The 18,038-nt window shown below is 45.2% G+C and overlaps 2 protein-coding genes across 3 annotated transcripts in view; both read left to right on the forward strand.

The window, feature by feature from the left end:
* Positions 1–18,038, forward strand: part of LOC100447686 (neuroblastoma breakpoint family member 12) — a 2,265,351-nt gene that overhangs the window by 1,721,747 nt on the left and 525,566 nt on the right. Inside the window, 1 exon segment of the mRNA XM_055078592.2 lies at positions 523–542. Within this exon segment, the coding sequence (XP_054934567.1) occupies positions 523–542 (20 nt within the window).
* On the forward strand, positions 1,203–5,464 carry HJV (hemojuvelin BMP co-receptor). Of its 2 annotated transcripts, XM_009245088.3 has the most exons (3): positions 2,135–2,806; positions 3,206–3,762; positions 4,238–5,464. In XM_009245088.3, the coding sequence occupies exons 1-3, from the start codon at positions 2,710–2,712 to the stop codon at positions 4,859–4,861; spliced, it is 1,278 nt and encodes a 425-aa protein (XP_009243363.3). In that variant the 5' UTR covers positions 2,135–2,709; the 3' UTR covers positions 4,862–5,464. The 2 variants fall into 2 exon arrangements, with proteins under 2 accessions (NP_001127195.1, XP_009243363.3); NM_001133723.1 differs by lacking the exons at positions 2,135–2,806; positions 3,206–3,762 and adding an exon at positions 1,203–1,342.

The following is an 18,038-nucleotide window of genomic DNA, read 5'->3' on the forward strand; positions in this document are numbered from 1 at the left end:
GGTGGGTCTCACTGTTGCCCAGGCTGGAATGCAATGGCGCTATCATAGCTCACTGCAGCCTCAAACTCCTGTGCTCAAGTGACCCTCCTGCCTCGGCTCCCAAAGTGCTGAGATTTTGCAATATTTTAAGGTCACAAAATTATGTTATTCCATAAAAGTATCTTTCTGAGGCTAGGCATGTTGGTTCACACTTGTAATCCCAGCACTCTGAGAGGCTGAGATGGAAGGATTCATTGAGGCAAGGAGTTCAAGACCAGCCTGGTCAACATAGTGAGACCTCATCTCAAAAGGAAGGAAGGAAGGAAGGAAAGAAGGAAGGAAAGAAGGAAGGAAGGAAGGAAAGAAAGAGGGGGGAGGGAGGAAAAGAAGGAAGGAAGGAAGGAAAAGTATCTTTTTGAATCTTTCTATTTCTCCAACTCTTTCTTTAGAAAAATTCTATTTCCATTCTTTCTTCACCTCTTTGCCTTTGTTAGCCTTCTCTCCAAGCAACTCAGGAGCCTTTATTTTTTGTGTATTCATGAGGGAGAGGAAGACGAATTACTGTACAAACTAAAGTAATGAAAATGGAGTAGGTAGGAGGATAGACAGCTGCAAGGATCTGAGCTGGATAGACTGAACAAACCCTTATCCTAAGCAACTCACAGCTCAGATTTCTTCTCTGGACAGCTGGCTTTTTTCGTCCTTCTGAAATACTCTGCAAAGATAGGGGAGGGACTATGAACTACCTCTGCTATGGATCTTATTTAAAGTCAGCTACCTCCTAGATACTATCTGTAGAACCTAAATGTAATATTCAGCATAGCAGGGATGAACATGGTAAATGAAAGGTATCCAACTGCCCACTGTAATTTTTAAAGGCCAGGAGCTCATCATTATTGAAAATGCCGGAGGGCTGCCTGGAGTAGGCAGTGACCACAGAGTCACACAAGCTGGAATTGGATATCCGACTTGTCTGTCATATTTCTCTCCTCCCTCCCTGACTTAGTACTCAATACTCCATATTCTTTCTAATCCTCCAACCCTCCCCACTCCCCCAACTCCCACACCCTACCCCCACCAACGTTCCTGGAATTTTGGACTTAGCTATTTTTAAAACCGTCAACTCAGTAGCCACCTCCCTCTCTGCTCAGCTGTCCAGTACTCTGGCCAGCCATATACTCCCCCTTCCCCCCATACCAAACCTTCTCTGGTTCCCTGACCTCAGTGAGACAGCAGCTGGCCTGGGGACCTGGGGGAGACATGGAGAAAGAGACGGAGGACCCCCTGGCTGGAGCTGACCCACAGAGTAGGGAATCATGACTGGAGAATTGGATAGCAGAGTAATATCTGACCTCTGGAAACAGTAAGTCAAAATGAAATTGCAATTCCTTTAATAAGCTTTTATACTGAAGTTAGACTTTTATAAAATTACAAACACCTACTTGGATGTCTCTCATCCAAATGCTGGGATCTCTCCCTACCAAGGTGCCCCAATCTCCATTTCTCTTTCTGTCTTATTTCTTTCTGGCCTCTGGCCTCTAGCTATTTGAAGTTTAATTCTCTGTCTCTCCTCTGGCAGTCTTAGCCCTCTCTTTACCTTATTACCTCAAGACTTCTGATGAAGTTTTAGAATGAGTTCCCTATGTCCTCTATTCTGTAGTTTTCTTACCAAGGCCAAATATGACCTCAGATGATGAGTCACTGACACCCTTCTATCCTGCCCCCACTTAGCAATGCCCTTCACATTGAGATTCCAAGGGTGGGGGCTGCTCCTTGTAAATGATTTCTCCCCACAACTCTAGTCCCTCCATTCTATTCTCCCTCTTGCAGGACTCTTTCCCCAATCATATCCTTACCCATAAGATAGGGGAGTTAGGCAGGAGGGATTTAGCCCCTCTCCAACTCCTGTCCTCATAAAAGACTGAGAACTTCAGAATTTGAAAAGGAGAGATTAATGGAAAGAGTGGTTCTTCAGTGAAATTTGAGAAAATACAAGAACTGTTGACTTAGAAAAAACAAATATTGATTTGCATGTTTGGTTTGCATCCCATTATTCCATGAGAGAGGGAGATTAAAATTGCAGCTCTCTAGAGCTGATGAAAAGAGATTGGTTTCCTTTTCATTTGAATACTGATATTCTAGGGGGGATGGGTATGCCATCCTTACTCCTTCTTGTGTTCTGACACAAAAGGAGGAAAAGAAATGTATGACTCCTAGAAGGCATCTCCTCCTAAGGGAGAGGGACAAATAAGAAGTATGTTTCTGAAATATTTTCAGGTCCTAATTTTATTAGGGTACCCACTAGGATTACTGGTATCTGATCTAGCCCCATGATTCCTCCATCTTTGACATACCTGCTGTTTGGTAGCTCAGAATGGAGCAATACAGTGGACTCTGCCCCCTTGAGTTCACTCAACCTTCCCTCCACCCCCACCTAGGGGTATTGCACAAGGGCCCTAAAAGTGGCCACAGGAACAGGGCAAACAGGCTTAACTGCCACACTTATAGTTTGAGGAACACCAATCTCCCCAAATTCCAGTCTGTTCATCCTTTTCTTGATCTCCCCAGATTCACTTCACATTATCCTTACCAATCTTCAACTCTTCTCTCTCTCCATGTCCAGCCAAATTTCTTTTTTCAGTCACTTACAGGGCTTCCGGTCAAAATTCACTAGGTAGGAGGGTCATCAGCTGGGAAGAACCGGCGCCTGGGAAACCTGGCTGGATAGGTATGGGGGAGCCAGGCCAGTCCCCTAGTCCCAGGTCCTCCCATGGCAGTCCCCCAACTCTAAGCACTCTCACTCTCCTGCTGCTCCTCTGTGGACATGGTAAGGAAGGGCCAGGGAAGGGTTTGGGGAAATCTAGAGGGTAGGCTGCTATGTAGGGGTGGGCATTTGAGCCTGAATGAGTGAGGAGAGATAGGCGCTGAGAGTCCCGATCACTCGCCCTGCTCTCAAATGCTAATATTTTATTTCCCGTTCAGTTTGGGGAAGGCCACTGGGGAAGCCCTTGGTCGACAGGCAGAAGAGATGTGGCGGGCTTACACATTTTTAGTAAGACAGCCGAGAGAACTAGGGACTAGGGGGTTGGGGGCCGGGGAAGGCCCTAGTTAGGTTTTAGGAAGGCTGGAATCCCCTGATGAGATTTGGAAGAGTTATGAGCAAACTACACTCCGATAGAGCAGAGGTCTGAGGACCGTCTCACAATCCTCTCCCTTCTGTCTTTAGCTCATTCTCAATGCAAGATCCTCCGCTGCAATGCTGAGTATGTGTCGTCCACTCTGAGCCTTAGAGGTGGGGGTTCATCAGGAGCACTTCGAGGAGGAGGAGGAGGCCGGGGTGGAGGGGTGGGCTCTGGCGGCCTCTGTCGAGCCCTCCGCTCCTATGCGCTCTGCACTCGGCGCACCGCCCGCACCTGTCGCGGGGACCTCGCCTTCCATTCGGCGGTACATGGCATCGAAGACCTGATGATCCAGCACAACTGCTCGCGCCAGGGCCCTACAGCCCCTCCCCCGCCCCGGGGCCCCGCCCTTCCAGGCGCGGGCTCCGGCCTCCCTGCCCCGGACCCTTGTGACTATGAAGGCCGGTTTTCCCGGCTGCATGGTCGTCCCCCGGGGTTCTTGCATTGCGCTTCCTTCGGGGACCCCCATGTGCGCAGTTTCCACCACCACTTTCACACATGCCGTGTCCAAGGAGCTTGGCCTCTACTGGATAACGACTTCCTCTTTGTCCAAGCCACCAGCTCCCCCATGGCGTTGGGGGCCAACGCTACCGCCACCCGGAAGGTCAGGCACTCAATCTTCCTTACGATCCACCTCATGAGATTCTTCCACGGGCACCATTCCTCCCCATCCCCACTATTCAACAGCAATGCTCCCTAATTCCCTTTTCTTCCTCAACCTCTCCCCCATCTCGAATCACTCCCTTCTACCAAACACTTGGTGCTGTAAATCACTTCCCCTTGATGGGAATTTGACTCAAATGCAGAAAACCTTGAAGAGACAGTCGGAGAGGGCGGACCTGAGGAGTTTCAGAAGGGAAACTTTTCCCTCTCCTAGGAAGTTGCCAAGATTAAGTAGAGAGAGGGGTTAAGTAGAGATGAGGTAATACTGGAACGTAAATGGGAGAAGGGATCAAGGATTGAGGGCCATGGTAGTCCTGCATCTCTACTTGGATCAGATCCCTAACTATGTATGAGGTCTGATTGGGGGGAAGATGCACTGAACCCAAAATGAACTGTTTTGCCTCTTGTCCTCACAGCTCACCATCATATTTAAGAACATGCAGGAATGCATTGATCAGAAGGTCTATCAGGCTGAGGTGGATAATCTTCCTGTAGCCTTTGAAGATGGTTCTATCAATGGAGGTGACCGACCTGGGGGATCCAGTTTGTCGATTCAAACTGCTAACTCTGGGAACCATGTGGAGATCCAAGCTGCCTACATTGGCACAACTATAATCATTCGGCAGACAGCTGGGCAGCTCTCCTTCTCCATCAAGGTAGCAGAGGATGTGGCCATGGCCTTCTCAGCTGAACAGGACCTGCAGCTCTGTGTTGGGGGGTGCCCTCCAAGTCAGCGACTCTCTCAATCAGAGCGCAATCGTCGGGGAGCTATAACCATTGATACTGCCAGACGGCTGTGCAAGGAAGGGCTTCCAGTGGAAGATGCCTACTTCCATTCCTGTGTCTTTGATGTTTTAATTTCTGGTGATCCCAACTTTACCGTGGCAGCTCAGGCAGCACTGGAGGATGCCCGAGCCTTCCTGCCAGACTTAGAGAAGCTGCATCTCTTCCCCTCAGATGCTGGGGTTCCTCTTTCCTCAGCAACCCTCTTAGCCCCACTCCTTTCTGGGCTCTTTGTTCTGTGGCTTTGCATTCAGTAAGGAGGCCATCAGTCCTATTACTAGTTTGGAAATGATTTGGGGATACAGATTGGCATAGAAGAATGTAAAGAATTATTAAAGGAAGCAGGACCTAGGAGACACATGAAACAATGACATTATCCAGAGTCAGATGAGGCTGCAGTCCAGGGTCGAAATTATCACAGAATAAGGATTCTGGGCAAGGTTACTGCATTCCGGACCTCTGTGGGGCTCTTCACCAATTTTTCCAGCCCCATTTATAGTAAACAAATTGTTCTAATCCATTTACTGCAGATTTCACCCTTATAAGCTTAGAGGTCATGAAGGTTTTAATGATCAGTAAAGATTTAAGGGTTGAGATTTTTAAGAGGCAAGAGCTGAAAGCAGAAGACATGATCATTAGCCATAAGAAACTCAAAGGAGGAAGAAATAGGGAAAGAAGTCTATTTGATGAATATGTGTGTGTAAGGTATGTTCTGCTTTCTTGGTCTGAAAATGAAGCAGACATTGTCTAGCTCTTAGGTGAAGGAAGTCTCTGCTTTTGAAGAATGGCACAGGTAGGACAGAAATATCATCCCTACCCCCTAACTAATCTGTTATTAAAGCTACAAATTCTTCACACCATCCTCTGTTGCCTATGTTGAATCTCTTTACAGATGCTTGAAATGGAGTAAATGCAATGTGTTCACTCCACTGAAAGAGGGCTCGGAAGTATCAGATACTGTTTCTGTCTCAGGGAGTTTACAGGCTATTGGAGAGACAAAACCAATTCACATGAAAGAGTGATGAGTGTGTAATTAATCGCTAAATCCTACAGTATGGTGCGTTCAGATGGGAAGATGGTAGATTTGAACTAAAGTAATAAGAATAATAAAAGGTAACAGAGAAGATGGGATTTGAAGTGAGCTTTGAAGACTGGATAAGATTCAAATTGTTAACAATCTTCCAGGCAATGAAAACCATCTGGAGTTATGCATAGATTCATGATACAGCAAGGAAATGAGCAAAACTCAAATGCAGTAGACAAGGAGTAACGGGAAAGAAGGTTAGATGGGCAGAGGCCAGATTATGAAGCACCTTAAAAAGGGGGTAAGGGGTTTAAATTTGATTAATAGCTAACACTTATTGAAGCTTAAAATCTGCCAGGCAATGTTTTAAACACTTTTAAAATATTGACTTAATTCTCATAGCGCTCTAAGGAAGGTGGTATTCTTATCTCTATTTTTATATAAGGAAACTTGCCTCCAGTCACACAGTTAACAAATGGCAGAGCCAGAAACTAACCTATGCCTTTTGGATCCCGAAACTTAATTTTTAATCACTATACTATATTGTCAAGGAAGCAGACAGCCATTAAAGATTCTGGTTGTGGAGCTGGTAAAGATTCTAAAAGGGGAGCTGTGGTGGTCGATGTCACCACAAAAGCTACTCTGAGGCTGCGCGTGGTGGCTGACACCTGTAATCCAGCACTTTGGGAGGCCAACGTGGGCGGATCACTTGAGGCCAGGAGTTTGAGACCAGCCTGGGCAACATGGTAAAACCCCATCTCTACTAAAAATACAAGAAATTAGCCAGGCATGATAGTCCATGCCTGTAATCCTGTAATCCAAGCTACTCAGGAGGCAGAGGCATGAGAATCGAGAATTGCTTGAACCCGGGCCAGGAGGCAGAGGTTGCAGAGAGCTGAGACCACGCCACTGCACTCCAGCCTGGGCAACAGAGTGAGACTGTCAAAAAACAAAAAACAAAAAAAACAAAAAAAACCTACTCTCTTCTCATATTCTCATATAAAGCCAAAAAGAGAGAGTTGGAAAAGGAGGGAAAGCCCAAAGTTGAAGGAATCTAGTTTGTAGAAGAAAGACTGAGAAGAAATGCTGTTCTAGGTGAGGGTGCTCTAAAGTAACAATGCTGCTCTGAACAAAATTATGAAGCAGGTAACTTTTACATTTAATATCTTCCCCGTTTCTGGTCTCATCCTCCCCGCTCAGGTACTCCATAACCGAGGGCCTGTCCTCCCTGCCCTAATCAAGTACTCACCATTATCTTCTACCTCTCCTCTCAGTCCCTGACACCTGACAATACTCCCCTGAACAAATATTACAGTAGGGCCCTTTGTATCTACTAATTCTGCATCCACAGATTCAACCAACCACGCACTGAAAATATTTGAGAAGTAACCAGGTGCAGTGGCTCACACCTGTAATCCCAGCACTTTGGGAGGCTGAGGCGGGTGGATCACGAGGTCAGGAGTTTGAGACCAGCCTGACCAACATGGTGAAACCCCATCTCTACTAAAAATACAAAAATTAGCCAGGCGTGGTGGCAGGCACCTGTAATCCCAGCTACTCGGGAGGCTGAGGCAGGAGAATCACTTGAAACCGGAAGGCAGAGGTTGCTGTGAGCCGAGATTGCACCATTGCACTCCAGCCTAGGCGACAAAGCAAGACTCCATCACAAAAAAAAAAAAAAGAAAAGAAAAGAAAAAAGAAAAAGAAAATGTTTGGGAAAAAAATTACACCACAACAATAAAAAATACAAATAAAAATACAGTATAACAACTTTTTTTTTTTTTTTTTGAGATGGAGTTTCGCTCTTGTTGCCCAAGCTGGAGTGCATTGGCATGATCTCAGCTCACTGCAATCTCCACCTCCCAGGTTCAATTGATTCTCCTACCTCAGCCTCCCGAGTAGCTGGGATTACAGGCACACGCCACCACACCGGGCTAGTTTTTTGTATTTTTAGTAGAAATGGGATTTCACCATGTTAGCCAGGCTGGTCTCGAACTCCTGACCTCAGGTGATCCGCCCGCTTCAGCCTCCCAAAGTGCTGGGATTACAGGCATGAGCCACCGTGCCCGGCCAACAACTTTTCGTATTGCATTTACATTGTATTAGGCATTACAAGTAATCTAGAGAATATTTAAAGTATACCAGGCTGGGCACAGTGTCTCATGCCTGTAATCCCAGCACTTTGGGAGGCCGAGGTGGGCAGATCGCTTGAGGCCAGGAGTTCAAGATCAGCCTAGCCAACATGGGGAAACCCTGTCTCTACTAAAAGTACAAAAATTATCTGGGTGTGGTGGCGCTTGCCTGTAGTCCCAGTTGCTTGGGAGGCTGAGGCATGGGAATCGCTTGAACCCAGGAGGCAGAGGTTGCAGTGAGCCGAGAGTCAGCCAGTCCACTTCAGCATGGGCGACAGAGTGAGACTCTGTCTCCAAAAAAAAAAAAAGGAAACGGGAGAATGTGCATAGGTTATATGCAAATACTATACTATGCCATCTTATAGAAGGGACTTAAGCATCCTCAGATTTTGGTATCTGCACGGTTTGGGTGGTCCTAGAACCAATCCCTTTGTATACCAAGGGACAACTTTGGCCAGTACTTACCAGACAAGGTGTCCTATCTGGTCTGCCATTTCAAATTTCTCCTGCAATTCTTTATCCTCTATTCCCTCCTCTCCACCTCTTTTAACGACCACAGCCATTCTGCCATTCCCTCAAAGCACTGTCTCCATGCTTTCTGAAGTAACCTTTAGCTAATGGAGAAAATAATGTGTTGTAATGAAAAAAAAATTAGGGGAAGAGACATATCCAGGGCTATCTCTTCACTTCACAGAAAATATAGGTATTTTAACTCAAAACATCCTTTTGAAGAAATACTCTTTGTATTGGTTCTCTTAAAAGAGTAACTTTATCCCTCAGGTGTGGGAATTTCTAGTGAATTGAGAAGAATTTCACAGCCAACTGGTAAGTGAAATTCTTTGATGACACCTGTCATGTAATACTCTTCCTTCGCCCGGGCTTAGAGTGCAGTGGTGCGATCTCCGCTCACTGCAAGCTCTGCCTCCGGGATTCACGCCATTCTTCTGCCTCAGCCTCCTGAATAGCTGGGACTACAGGCGCCTGCCAGCACAGCTGGCTAATTTTTTGTATTTTTAGTAGAGACAGGGTTTCACCGTGTTGGCCAGGATGGTCTCGATCTCCTGACCTCCTGATTTGCCCGCCTCGGCCTCCCAAAGTGCTGGGATTACAAGCGTGAGCCACCGCGCCTGGCCTTACTTTTTTTTCTTTCCTTCTTTTCTTTTTTTTTTTTTTTTTTTTTTTGAGGCAAGTCTCGCTCTGTTGCCCAGGCTAGAGTGCAGAGGTGTGATCTCAGCTCACTGCAGCCTTCACCTCCTGGGTTCAAGTGATTCTCCTGCCTCAGCCTCCCAAGTAGCTGGGGTTACAGGTGCCCGCCACCATGTCTGGCTAATTTTTGTATTTTTAGTAGAGACTGGGTTTCACCATGTTGGCCAGGCTGGTCTTGAACTCCTGGCCTCAAGTGATCTGCTCGCCTCAGCCTCCCAAAGTGCTGGGATTACAGGCATGAGCCACCATGCCCAGCCCAACTAGCCCTATTATTAATGGAGCATTTTTAAATAGGTAGCTCAAAATAAGCATATGAAAAGATGCTCAACATCATTAGTCATTGGGGAAATACAAATCCAATTAAAACAACAATGAAAAAATACTACATACCCACTAGAATGGTTAAAATGAAAAAGACTGTTAAATGAAATACAAAATGTTGGGAAAATGTGGAGCTTTCATGTGCTGTTGGTGGGAATGTAAAATGGTACAACTACTTTGTAAAACAGTTTGGCAGTTCGTTAAAAGGTAAGTGTACACTTACCATACAAACCAGACATTCCAAACTTAGGTACTGACCCAAGAGAAATGATAACATGTGCTGCACAAAAACTTATATACAAATGCTTATAACAGTTTCATCTGTAATAACGAAAAACTGGAAACAACTCAATGTTGAAATGGTGAATGGATACACCAATTGTAGTAAATTCACATAATTGAATAGACAGAAATACAATGAAATCAGTTCCTGATACACGCAACATGGATAAATCTCAAAGTAATTATGCACGTGAAAAAAGCTGTCGCCCTGCAAAAAAAAAAAAAAGAGTATATACCATCTGCTTCCATTCATATCAAATTATTAAAAATCTTCAGCAGATCATGGACTGTAAAAATATATAAAATGTTAGCAAACATATAGTGAGAAAAGGTGATCAATGGTTGCTTAAGGAATGGGCAGAGTGAAGGAGGGATGGCTTACAAAGGGGCATGAAGTAGGCTGGGTGCGGTGGCTCACACCAGCAATCCCAGCATTTTGGGAGGCTTAGGAGGGTGGATAACTTGAAGCCAGGGGTTTGAGACCAGCCTGGCCAACATGGCAGAACCCTGTCTCTAATAAAAAGCCCTGTCTCTACTAAAAACCCTGTCTCCACTAAAAACCCTGTCTCCACTAAAATGCCCTGTCTCTACTGGGTGTGGTAGCACGAGCCTGAAATCCCAGTTACTCAGGAGGCTGAGGCACAAGAATCGCTTGAACCCAGGAGGTGGAGGTTGCACAAAGCCGACATCACGCCACTGCGCTCCAGCCTACACGACAGACCAAGACTCTGTCTCAAAACAACCCAAAGGGGCATGACGAAACTCATGGGGGTGATAGATATGTTCATCATTTTGATTGTGACAGTGGTTTCATGGAGACATATATATTTGTATATGTCAAAACCCATGAAATGATACACCTTAAATATGTACAATTTATCATACATTAAGTATACTTCAATAAAGCTGTAGTTTTGTTTTTCTTTTAATGAGTAGCACATCTTTCTCTCTTTTCTTGGTAGATCAGACAAAAGGGTTAGAATGACCATAGCATAAGGAAGATTACAACAGAGACTTTCCTTCTTCTAGGAAACATACAAACGAAGAGGATGACAGAACAAAGGAAGGAGCTTATTTAGTGATTTTATATTCTCCGCTACTCCTATGACAAGGACCACATTCCTTCCTCCAGAATGTCATTCTCAAAGTCAGAGACCACAGAAAGATTTTCCGGTTTAAGACATCAACCCCGTGAATCATAATTCTGTCTTTCCACTTCATCAAGAGTCAGCAGGTGGTGCTAGTGACTAAAAAGTGACTTGGCAGACAATGAGGCAAGTTTCCAGGAAAAGAAAAATTATCGTCTAAGATTATCTGATATGTTGACCATTTGAGAGAAAATATTAATAGGCATTTGCCAGAACTGACATTTAGGAAATAAGCTGAAGATAGGTACATAGTAAACAAAGTAAAATGTTAAATAAATTATAGTTTAACAATAAACAAAGGGTTGTTAAAGACATGAAATAATCAATATATACTACTTGGCTCCTCAATGGATATCATTTACACAGTAATACTAATGTAAACACTGACTATTGATTCAGCCAGAACTATGCTACAACTTTCTATTGGGAGGATGAGGTAAGGGGAAAGGAAAGGTGGGAATATAGCATGATGTAAGAGTTAAAATTTCAATTTCTATAACCGTAAGAGAGTAGATATGTCTAATATGTATTTTGTTTCCTTTTTTTTTTTTTTTTTTTTGAGATGGAGTCTCTCACTGTTGCCCAGGCTGGAGTGCAGTGGCACAATCTCAGCTCACTGCAACCTCCGCACTCCACGTTCAAGCGATTCTCCTGCCTCAGCCTCCCGAGTAGCTGCGACTACAGGCATGCACCACCAGGCCCGTCTACTTTTTGTATTTTTAGTAGAGATGGGTTTCACCATGTTGGTCAGGCTGGTCTCAAACTCCTGACCTCAAGACATCCACCCACTTCAGCCTCTCAAAATATTATAGAATGTTAGCAAATATATAGTGAGAAAAGGACCTCAATGCTTGCTTAAGGGATGGGCAGAGAGAAGGAGGGATGGCTTACAAAGGGGTATGAAGCAGGCTCTGTCGCTCTCGCTGTGTCGCCAGACTGGAGTGCAGTGGCCCAATCTCAGCTCACCCTATCCTCCACCTCCCAGGTTCAAGCAATTCTCATGCCTCAGCCTCCCAAGTAGCTGGGATTACAGGCATGAGCCACCACACCCATCCTAGTTGTATTTTTATATTTTCAACACCTAGTCTGGCACATGATCTGTAAATGTTTTTAATAAGGAAAATAGTCCAGGCACGGTGGTTTACGCCTGTAATCCCAGCACTTTGGGAGGCCAAAGCTGGCGGATCACCTGAGGCCAGGAGTTCAAGACCAGCCTGGCCAACATGGGAAACCCCATCTCCACTAAAAATACAAAAATTAGCCCAGCGTGGTGGCATGGGCCTGTAGTCCCAGCTATTTGGAAGGCTGAGGCAGTAGAATCACTTGAACCCAGGAGGTGGAGGTTGCAGTGAGCTGAGATTGCGCCACTGCACTCCAGCTTGGGGAACAGAGCAAGACTCTCTCTCAAAAAAAAAAAAGAAAGAAAGAAAAAGAAATATGAAGTGCATACCAGATGAAAAAGCTGAAAGAGGCAGGGTGCAGTGGCTCATGCCTGTAATCCTAGGCATGGATTTAAGAGGCCTAGGTCGATGGATCCCTTGAGTCCAGGAGTTCGAGACCAGCCTGGGCAACACAGCAAAACCCTGTCTCTACAAAATATATAAAAATTAGCTGGGCATGGTAGTATGTGCCTATAGTCCCAGATACTTGGGAGGCTAAGGCAGGAGGTACACCTGAGCCCAGAAAGTCAAGGCTGCAGTGAGCCATGATCATGCCACTGCACTCTGGCCTGGGTGATAGAGTGAGATCCTGTCTCAAAAAAAAGGGGGGCGGGGGCCGGGTGTGGTGATTCATGCTTATAATCCCAGACCTTTGAGAGGCCAAGTTGGGGGAAGATCACTTGGGCCAGGAGTTCAAGACCAGCTGGCCAACATGGTGAAACCTCGTCTCTACTAAAAATACAAAAATTAGCCAGACGTGGTGGTGTGGGCCTGTAATCCCAGCTATTCAGGTGGCTGAGGCAGGAGAATTGCTTGAAGCTAGGAGGTGGAGGTTGCAGTGAGCCGAGATCACACCACTGCACTCCAGCCTGGGGCCAAGATTATCCCACTGCACTCCAGCCTGGGTGACGGAGTAAGATCCTGTCTCAAAAAAAAAAAAAAAAAAGAAAAAGGGGCTTGGGCTTGAGGACTGCTGTTTTTTGTAAAATCATTTAATACCATGTGATTTTTAACTACATGATGTTACATTACATTGATTAAAGAGAGGAGCATTTGGCTGGGCGCAGCGGCTCATGTCTGTAATCCTAGCACTTTGGGAGGCTGAGGTGGGAGGATCACCTGAGGTCAGGAGTTTGAGATCAGCCCGGCAAACATGGTGAAACCCTGTCTCTACTAAAAATACAAAAATTAGCTGCGCGTGGTGGTGCATGCCTGTAATCCCAGCTACTTGGGAGGCTGAGGCAGGAGAATCTCTTGAACCCAGGAGTCCGAGGTTGCAGCGAGCTGACATTGTGCCACTGCGGTCCAGCCTGGCGACACAGTGAGACTCCCTCTCAAAAGAAAACCCAAAAAACAAAAAGAGGAGCATTTCTGGGCAGGTGCAGTGGCTCACGCCTGTAATCCCAGCATTTTGGGAGTCCAAGGCGGGTGGATCACTTGAGGTCTGAAGTTTGAGACCAGCCGCGGACATGGGGAAACCCTGACTCTACTAAAAATAAAAAATTAGCCGGGTGTGGTGGCTGGTGCCTATAATCCCAGCGGTTTGAGACTAAAGCAGGAGAATCACTTGAACCGGGGAGGCGGAGGTTGCAGTGAGCCAAGATCATGCCACTGCACTCCAGCCTGGGCAACACAGTAAGACTTCATTCCCCACCCTCATTTCCACCTTGGCCTGAGCTTTTTCCGCTTAACTTTGTGACCATCTCAACCACTTCTCAGATCAACCAAACACCTCCCTCCCTACTATACTCCACCCTATGTACTTCATGGCAAGTTCCTTCCCACATTTCTTCTCAAGGAAACAGAGATAATAGCCATCGCCCAGTAATTATAGTTCTCAAAATCAGTGCCAGGAAACCATATCAGCACTAAGGAAGGGAAAGAAGACATAAAACTAGGAAATAAAAGGACTTCCTCAATTTTTCTGTGTACTCCCAAACCAAATTACTAATTATTTTTCCAATAATTAACAGAAGAAATAAGTTACATAGGTTTCCTGAGATAAAAGTTATATAAATGGAGGGTGGGCTTTGAGAAACTGAAAAAGAAAAACCAGGAAGAATAACTAGATTCTACCTCCAATACAGGGCTATTTTGGAATCATTCTTTGCTATTGGTTCAGAGAACTAATTTTTTTTTTTTTGGAGACAGGTTCTCACTTCATCACCCAGGCTGGAGTGCAGTGGCTCAATCTTAGCTCACTGCAGCCTTGACCTCCTAGGTTCAAGCAATCCTCCTGCCTCAGCCCCCTAAGTAGCTGAGACTACTGTGCTAGCCACCACTCCCATCTAATTTTTTGTTTTTTGTATTTTTTGTATAGATGGGTTTTCGCCATGTTGTCCAAGCTGGTCTCGAACTCCTGAGCTCAAGCAACCCACCTACCCTGGCCTCCCAAAATGCAAGCATTATAGGCATGAGCCACCACACCTGGCACAGAACCAACATTTTTAATATTAAGGGTTTCACATAGTCAGTCTTTGATACAACACTTCTACTTTGAGAAACTAAGTCATATTTTCAAAAAAGTAGGCTGGCTGGGAGCAGTGACTCATGCCTGTAATCCCAGCACTTTGGGAGGCCAAGGTAGGAGGACTGCTTGAGCCCGGGAGTTTGATACCAGCCTGGGCAACATGGTGAGACCCCCGTCTCTACAAAAAAATAAAAAATTAGCTGGTTGTGGTGGCACATGCCTATAGTCCCAGCTACTTGGGAGGCTGAGGTGGCAGGATCAGTTGAGCCCAGGAGGTTGGGGCTGCAGTGAGCTATGATCGCACTACTGCACTCCAACCTGGGTGACAGAGCAAGACCCTGTCTCAATAAAAGAATTAAAAATAAATTAAAGGCCAGGCGCAGTGGCCCATATGTGTAATCCCAGCACTTTGGGAGGCTGAGGTGGGCGGATTGCTTCAGCTCAAGAGTTCAAGACCAGCCTGGGCAATATGGCAAAACCCCTTCTCTACAAAAAATACAAAAAATTAGCCGGGAGTGGTGGTGTGTGCCTGTGGTCCCAGCTACTCAGGAGGCTAAGCTGGAAGGATTGCTTGAGCCCAGGAGGTCGAGGCTGCAGTGAGCTGAGATTGCACCACTGCACTCCAGCCTGGGTAACAGAGTGAAATCCTGTCTCAAAAAATAAATAGATAAAAATTTAAAAATTAATTAATTAAAAATGAAAAATAAATGTAGAAATCAGAGAAAGCTTTACAAAGGAGATAACTTTTTTTTTTTTTTTTTGAGACAGAGTCTTGCTCTATCACCCAGGCTGGAGTGCAGTAGCACAATCTTGGCTCACTGCAACCTCCGCCTCCCAGGTTCAAGTGATTCTCCTGCCTCAGCCTCCCAAGTAGCTGGGATTACAGGTGCCCACCATCATGCCCAGCTAATTTTTGTATTTTCAGTTGAGACGAGGTTTCACCATGTTGGTCAGGTTGGTCTTGAACTCCTGACCTCAGGTGGTCTGCCCGCCTCAGCCTCCCAAAGTGCTGGAATTACAGGTGTGAGCCACCACACCTGGATAAGATGATTTTTTTTTTTTAAAGCTCAGGGACTCACTAGGAATTTTGTCCTAGCTGTGTGATCATAGGCAAGTCATTTGAGTTCTCTGAATCACAATATTCTCTTCTGCAAAATGTCTTCCTGCTTACCTGGTGAGAATCAAATGTTTGTGCAACTGCGTTATAATGCATATATATAGATATATAGATGACAAAATATAATTAACAAAGAAAGTACTGGCCGGGCATGGTGGCTCACACCTGTAATCCCAGCACTTTGGGAGGCCAAGGTGGGCAGATCACCCGAGGTCGGGAGTTCAAGACCAGCCTGACCAACATGGAGAAACCCTGTCTCTACTGAAAATACAAAATAAGCCAGGTGTGGTGGCACATGCCTGTAATCCCAGCTACTCAGGAGGCTGAGGCAGGAGAATCGCTTGAACCTGGGAGGTGGAGGTTGCGGTGAGCCGAGATCGCCCCATTGCACTCCAGCCTGGACGACAAGAGCAAAACTCCACCTCAAAAAAAAAAAAGAAAGTACTGACCTGGCACAGTGGCTCATGCCTGTCATCCCAACACTTTGGAAGATCGAGGTGGGAGGATCACTAGAGCCCAAGAGTTGGAGACCAGACTGGGCAACATAGCAAGACCCCCATATCTACAAAAAACTTAAAATTAACTAGGCATGGTGATAGTCCCAGTTCCTCAGGAGGCTGAGGGCAGGGGTTGCTTGAGCCCAAGAGTCAGAGACTGCAGTGAGCTGATCACACGACAGCACTCCAGCCTGGGCAAGAGAGAGGCCCATCTCTTAAAAAAATTAATTTATTTCTTAAAAAAATTAATTTATTTTTTCAAAAGGCATTGATGGATCTAGAAAAATAAATAAATGTTTTAAAAATTTTTCTTAGAAAAGAAAGTATTAATTGTCAGTCTGAATAAAAAAATAGAAACTTGTTTTAATGTATAATTTCTTTCCCTCATTCATGAACACCACATTTCCTTCATTTGTTCCTTCTCATAATCAAGAATCATCTTTGCCACTCAGGGGAGTGATCTGGGCTGTTTCGGCTCTCAAAAAAGCTTTTATTTGTTTGAGACAATTCTTGGACTAAGAATTTTGACAGTATATTAAACTGCCCACTAGGTGGCAGAGCTGAGTCAACTGTATTTCTGAATTGTGTAAGAAATAATTTCTCAGAAAAGGGGAAGTTGGGTTGAGCACACAATGTCCCATCTCCCTCATACTTATAAACACCAACGCAGTCCAATTTTCTTCTCACAGAAAAACAAACCATCACCTCTCGCCTCCTTACCGTCCCTGCTCTGATACATATTTGGGCCACAGGCTTTGAGGAGGGACAAATATGATACAGTTTAGCATAAGAAACTGAGGTTGAGGTGTCAAGTCTAACAGTAATAAGAAATAATACTAGGATCTGAATTAGTGGTATATTCTATCCAGAGACATAACCCAATCTATCAATTCAATCAATCTATCTCTACATGTATGTATGTGTGTGTGTGTGTGTGTGTCTGTGTGTGTATATATATATATATATATTTTTTTTTTTTTTTTACGTGGCAATTCAAGCCATCCTCCCACCTCAGCCTTCCAAGGAGCTGGGACTACAGGCGTGCACCATCACACACAGCTAACTTTTTTTTAATTTTTAGTACAGACAGGGTTTCCCCATGTTGCCCAGGCTGGTCTCGAACTTGTGAGCTCAAGTGATCTGCCTGCCTCAGCCTCCCAAAATGCTGGGATTACAAGCATGAGCCACTGCACCTGGCCTCAATTTATATTTAATAATATATTTATTCTGTGAAATGTGCTCTAATAGATGCTAGGAAGAATACAAAGATAAAAAAGGGCATAGTTTCTATTCTCTAGGGATTAATTAGGAGAGAAAAGGCACTTTACATGTTCGTGCTATGTGAGAAATATAAATGTGCTATGGAGTATTCCAAAGAGAATGAAAAAATATTTGATTGTAAGGTAAAAGATGAGGGGATTGGCTGGGCATGGTGGCTCATACCTATAATCCCAGCACTTTGAGAAGCTGAGGCGGGTGGATCGCTTGAGCTCAGGAGTTCAAGACCAGCCTGGGCTACATGGTGAAACCCTGTCTCTACAAGTTTTTTTTTTTTTTTTTTTAAGTTAGCTGGGTGTGGTTGCATGCCCCTGTAGTCCCAGCTACTCGGGAGGCTGAGGTGGGAGGGCTGTTTGGACCTGTGAGATCGAGGCTGCAGTGAGCCATGATAGCACCACTGTACTCCAGCCTGGGTAACAGAGTGAGACTCTATCTTAAAAAAAAAAAAAAAAAAAAAAAGTTGAGGGGATTGGGAAGCAAGAAACGTTTTTGTTTTTGCTTTGTTGCTTTGAGATAGAGTCTCACCCTGTCACCCAGGCTGGAGTGCAGCAGCATGATCTCAGCTCACTGCAACCTCCACCTCCCGGGTTCAAGCAATTCTCCTGCTTCAGCCTCCCAAGTAGCTGGGATTACAGGCACCTGCCACCATGCCCTGCTAATTTTCGTATTTTAGTAGAGATGGGGTTTCACCTTGTTGGCCAGGCTGGTCTCAAACTCCTGACCTCAGGTGATCCACCCACCTCGGCCTCTCAAAGTGCCGGGATTACAGGCGTGAACCAAGCGCCCAGCCAAGAAAGTT

This window comes from Pongo abelii, chromosome 1, assembly GCF_028885655.2.
Source record: "Pongo abelii isolate AG06213 chromosome 1, NHGRI_mPonAbe1-v2.0_pri, whole genome shotgun sequence".
Lineage (NCBI taxonomy): Eukaryota > Metazoa > Chordata > Mammalia > Primates > Hominidae > Pongo > Pongo abelii.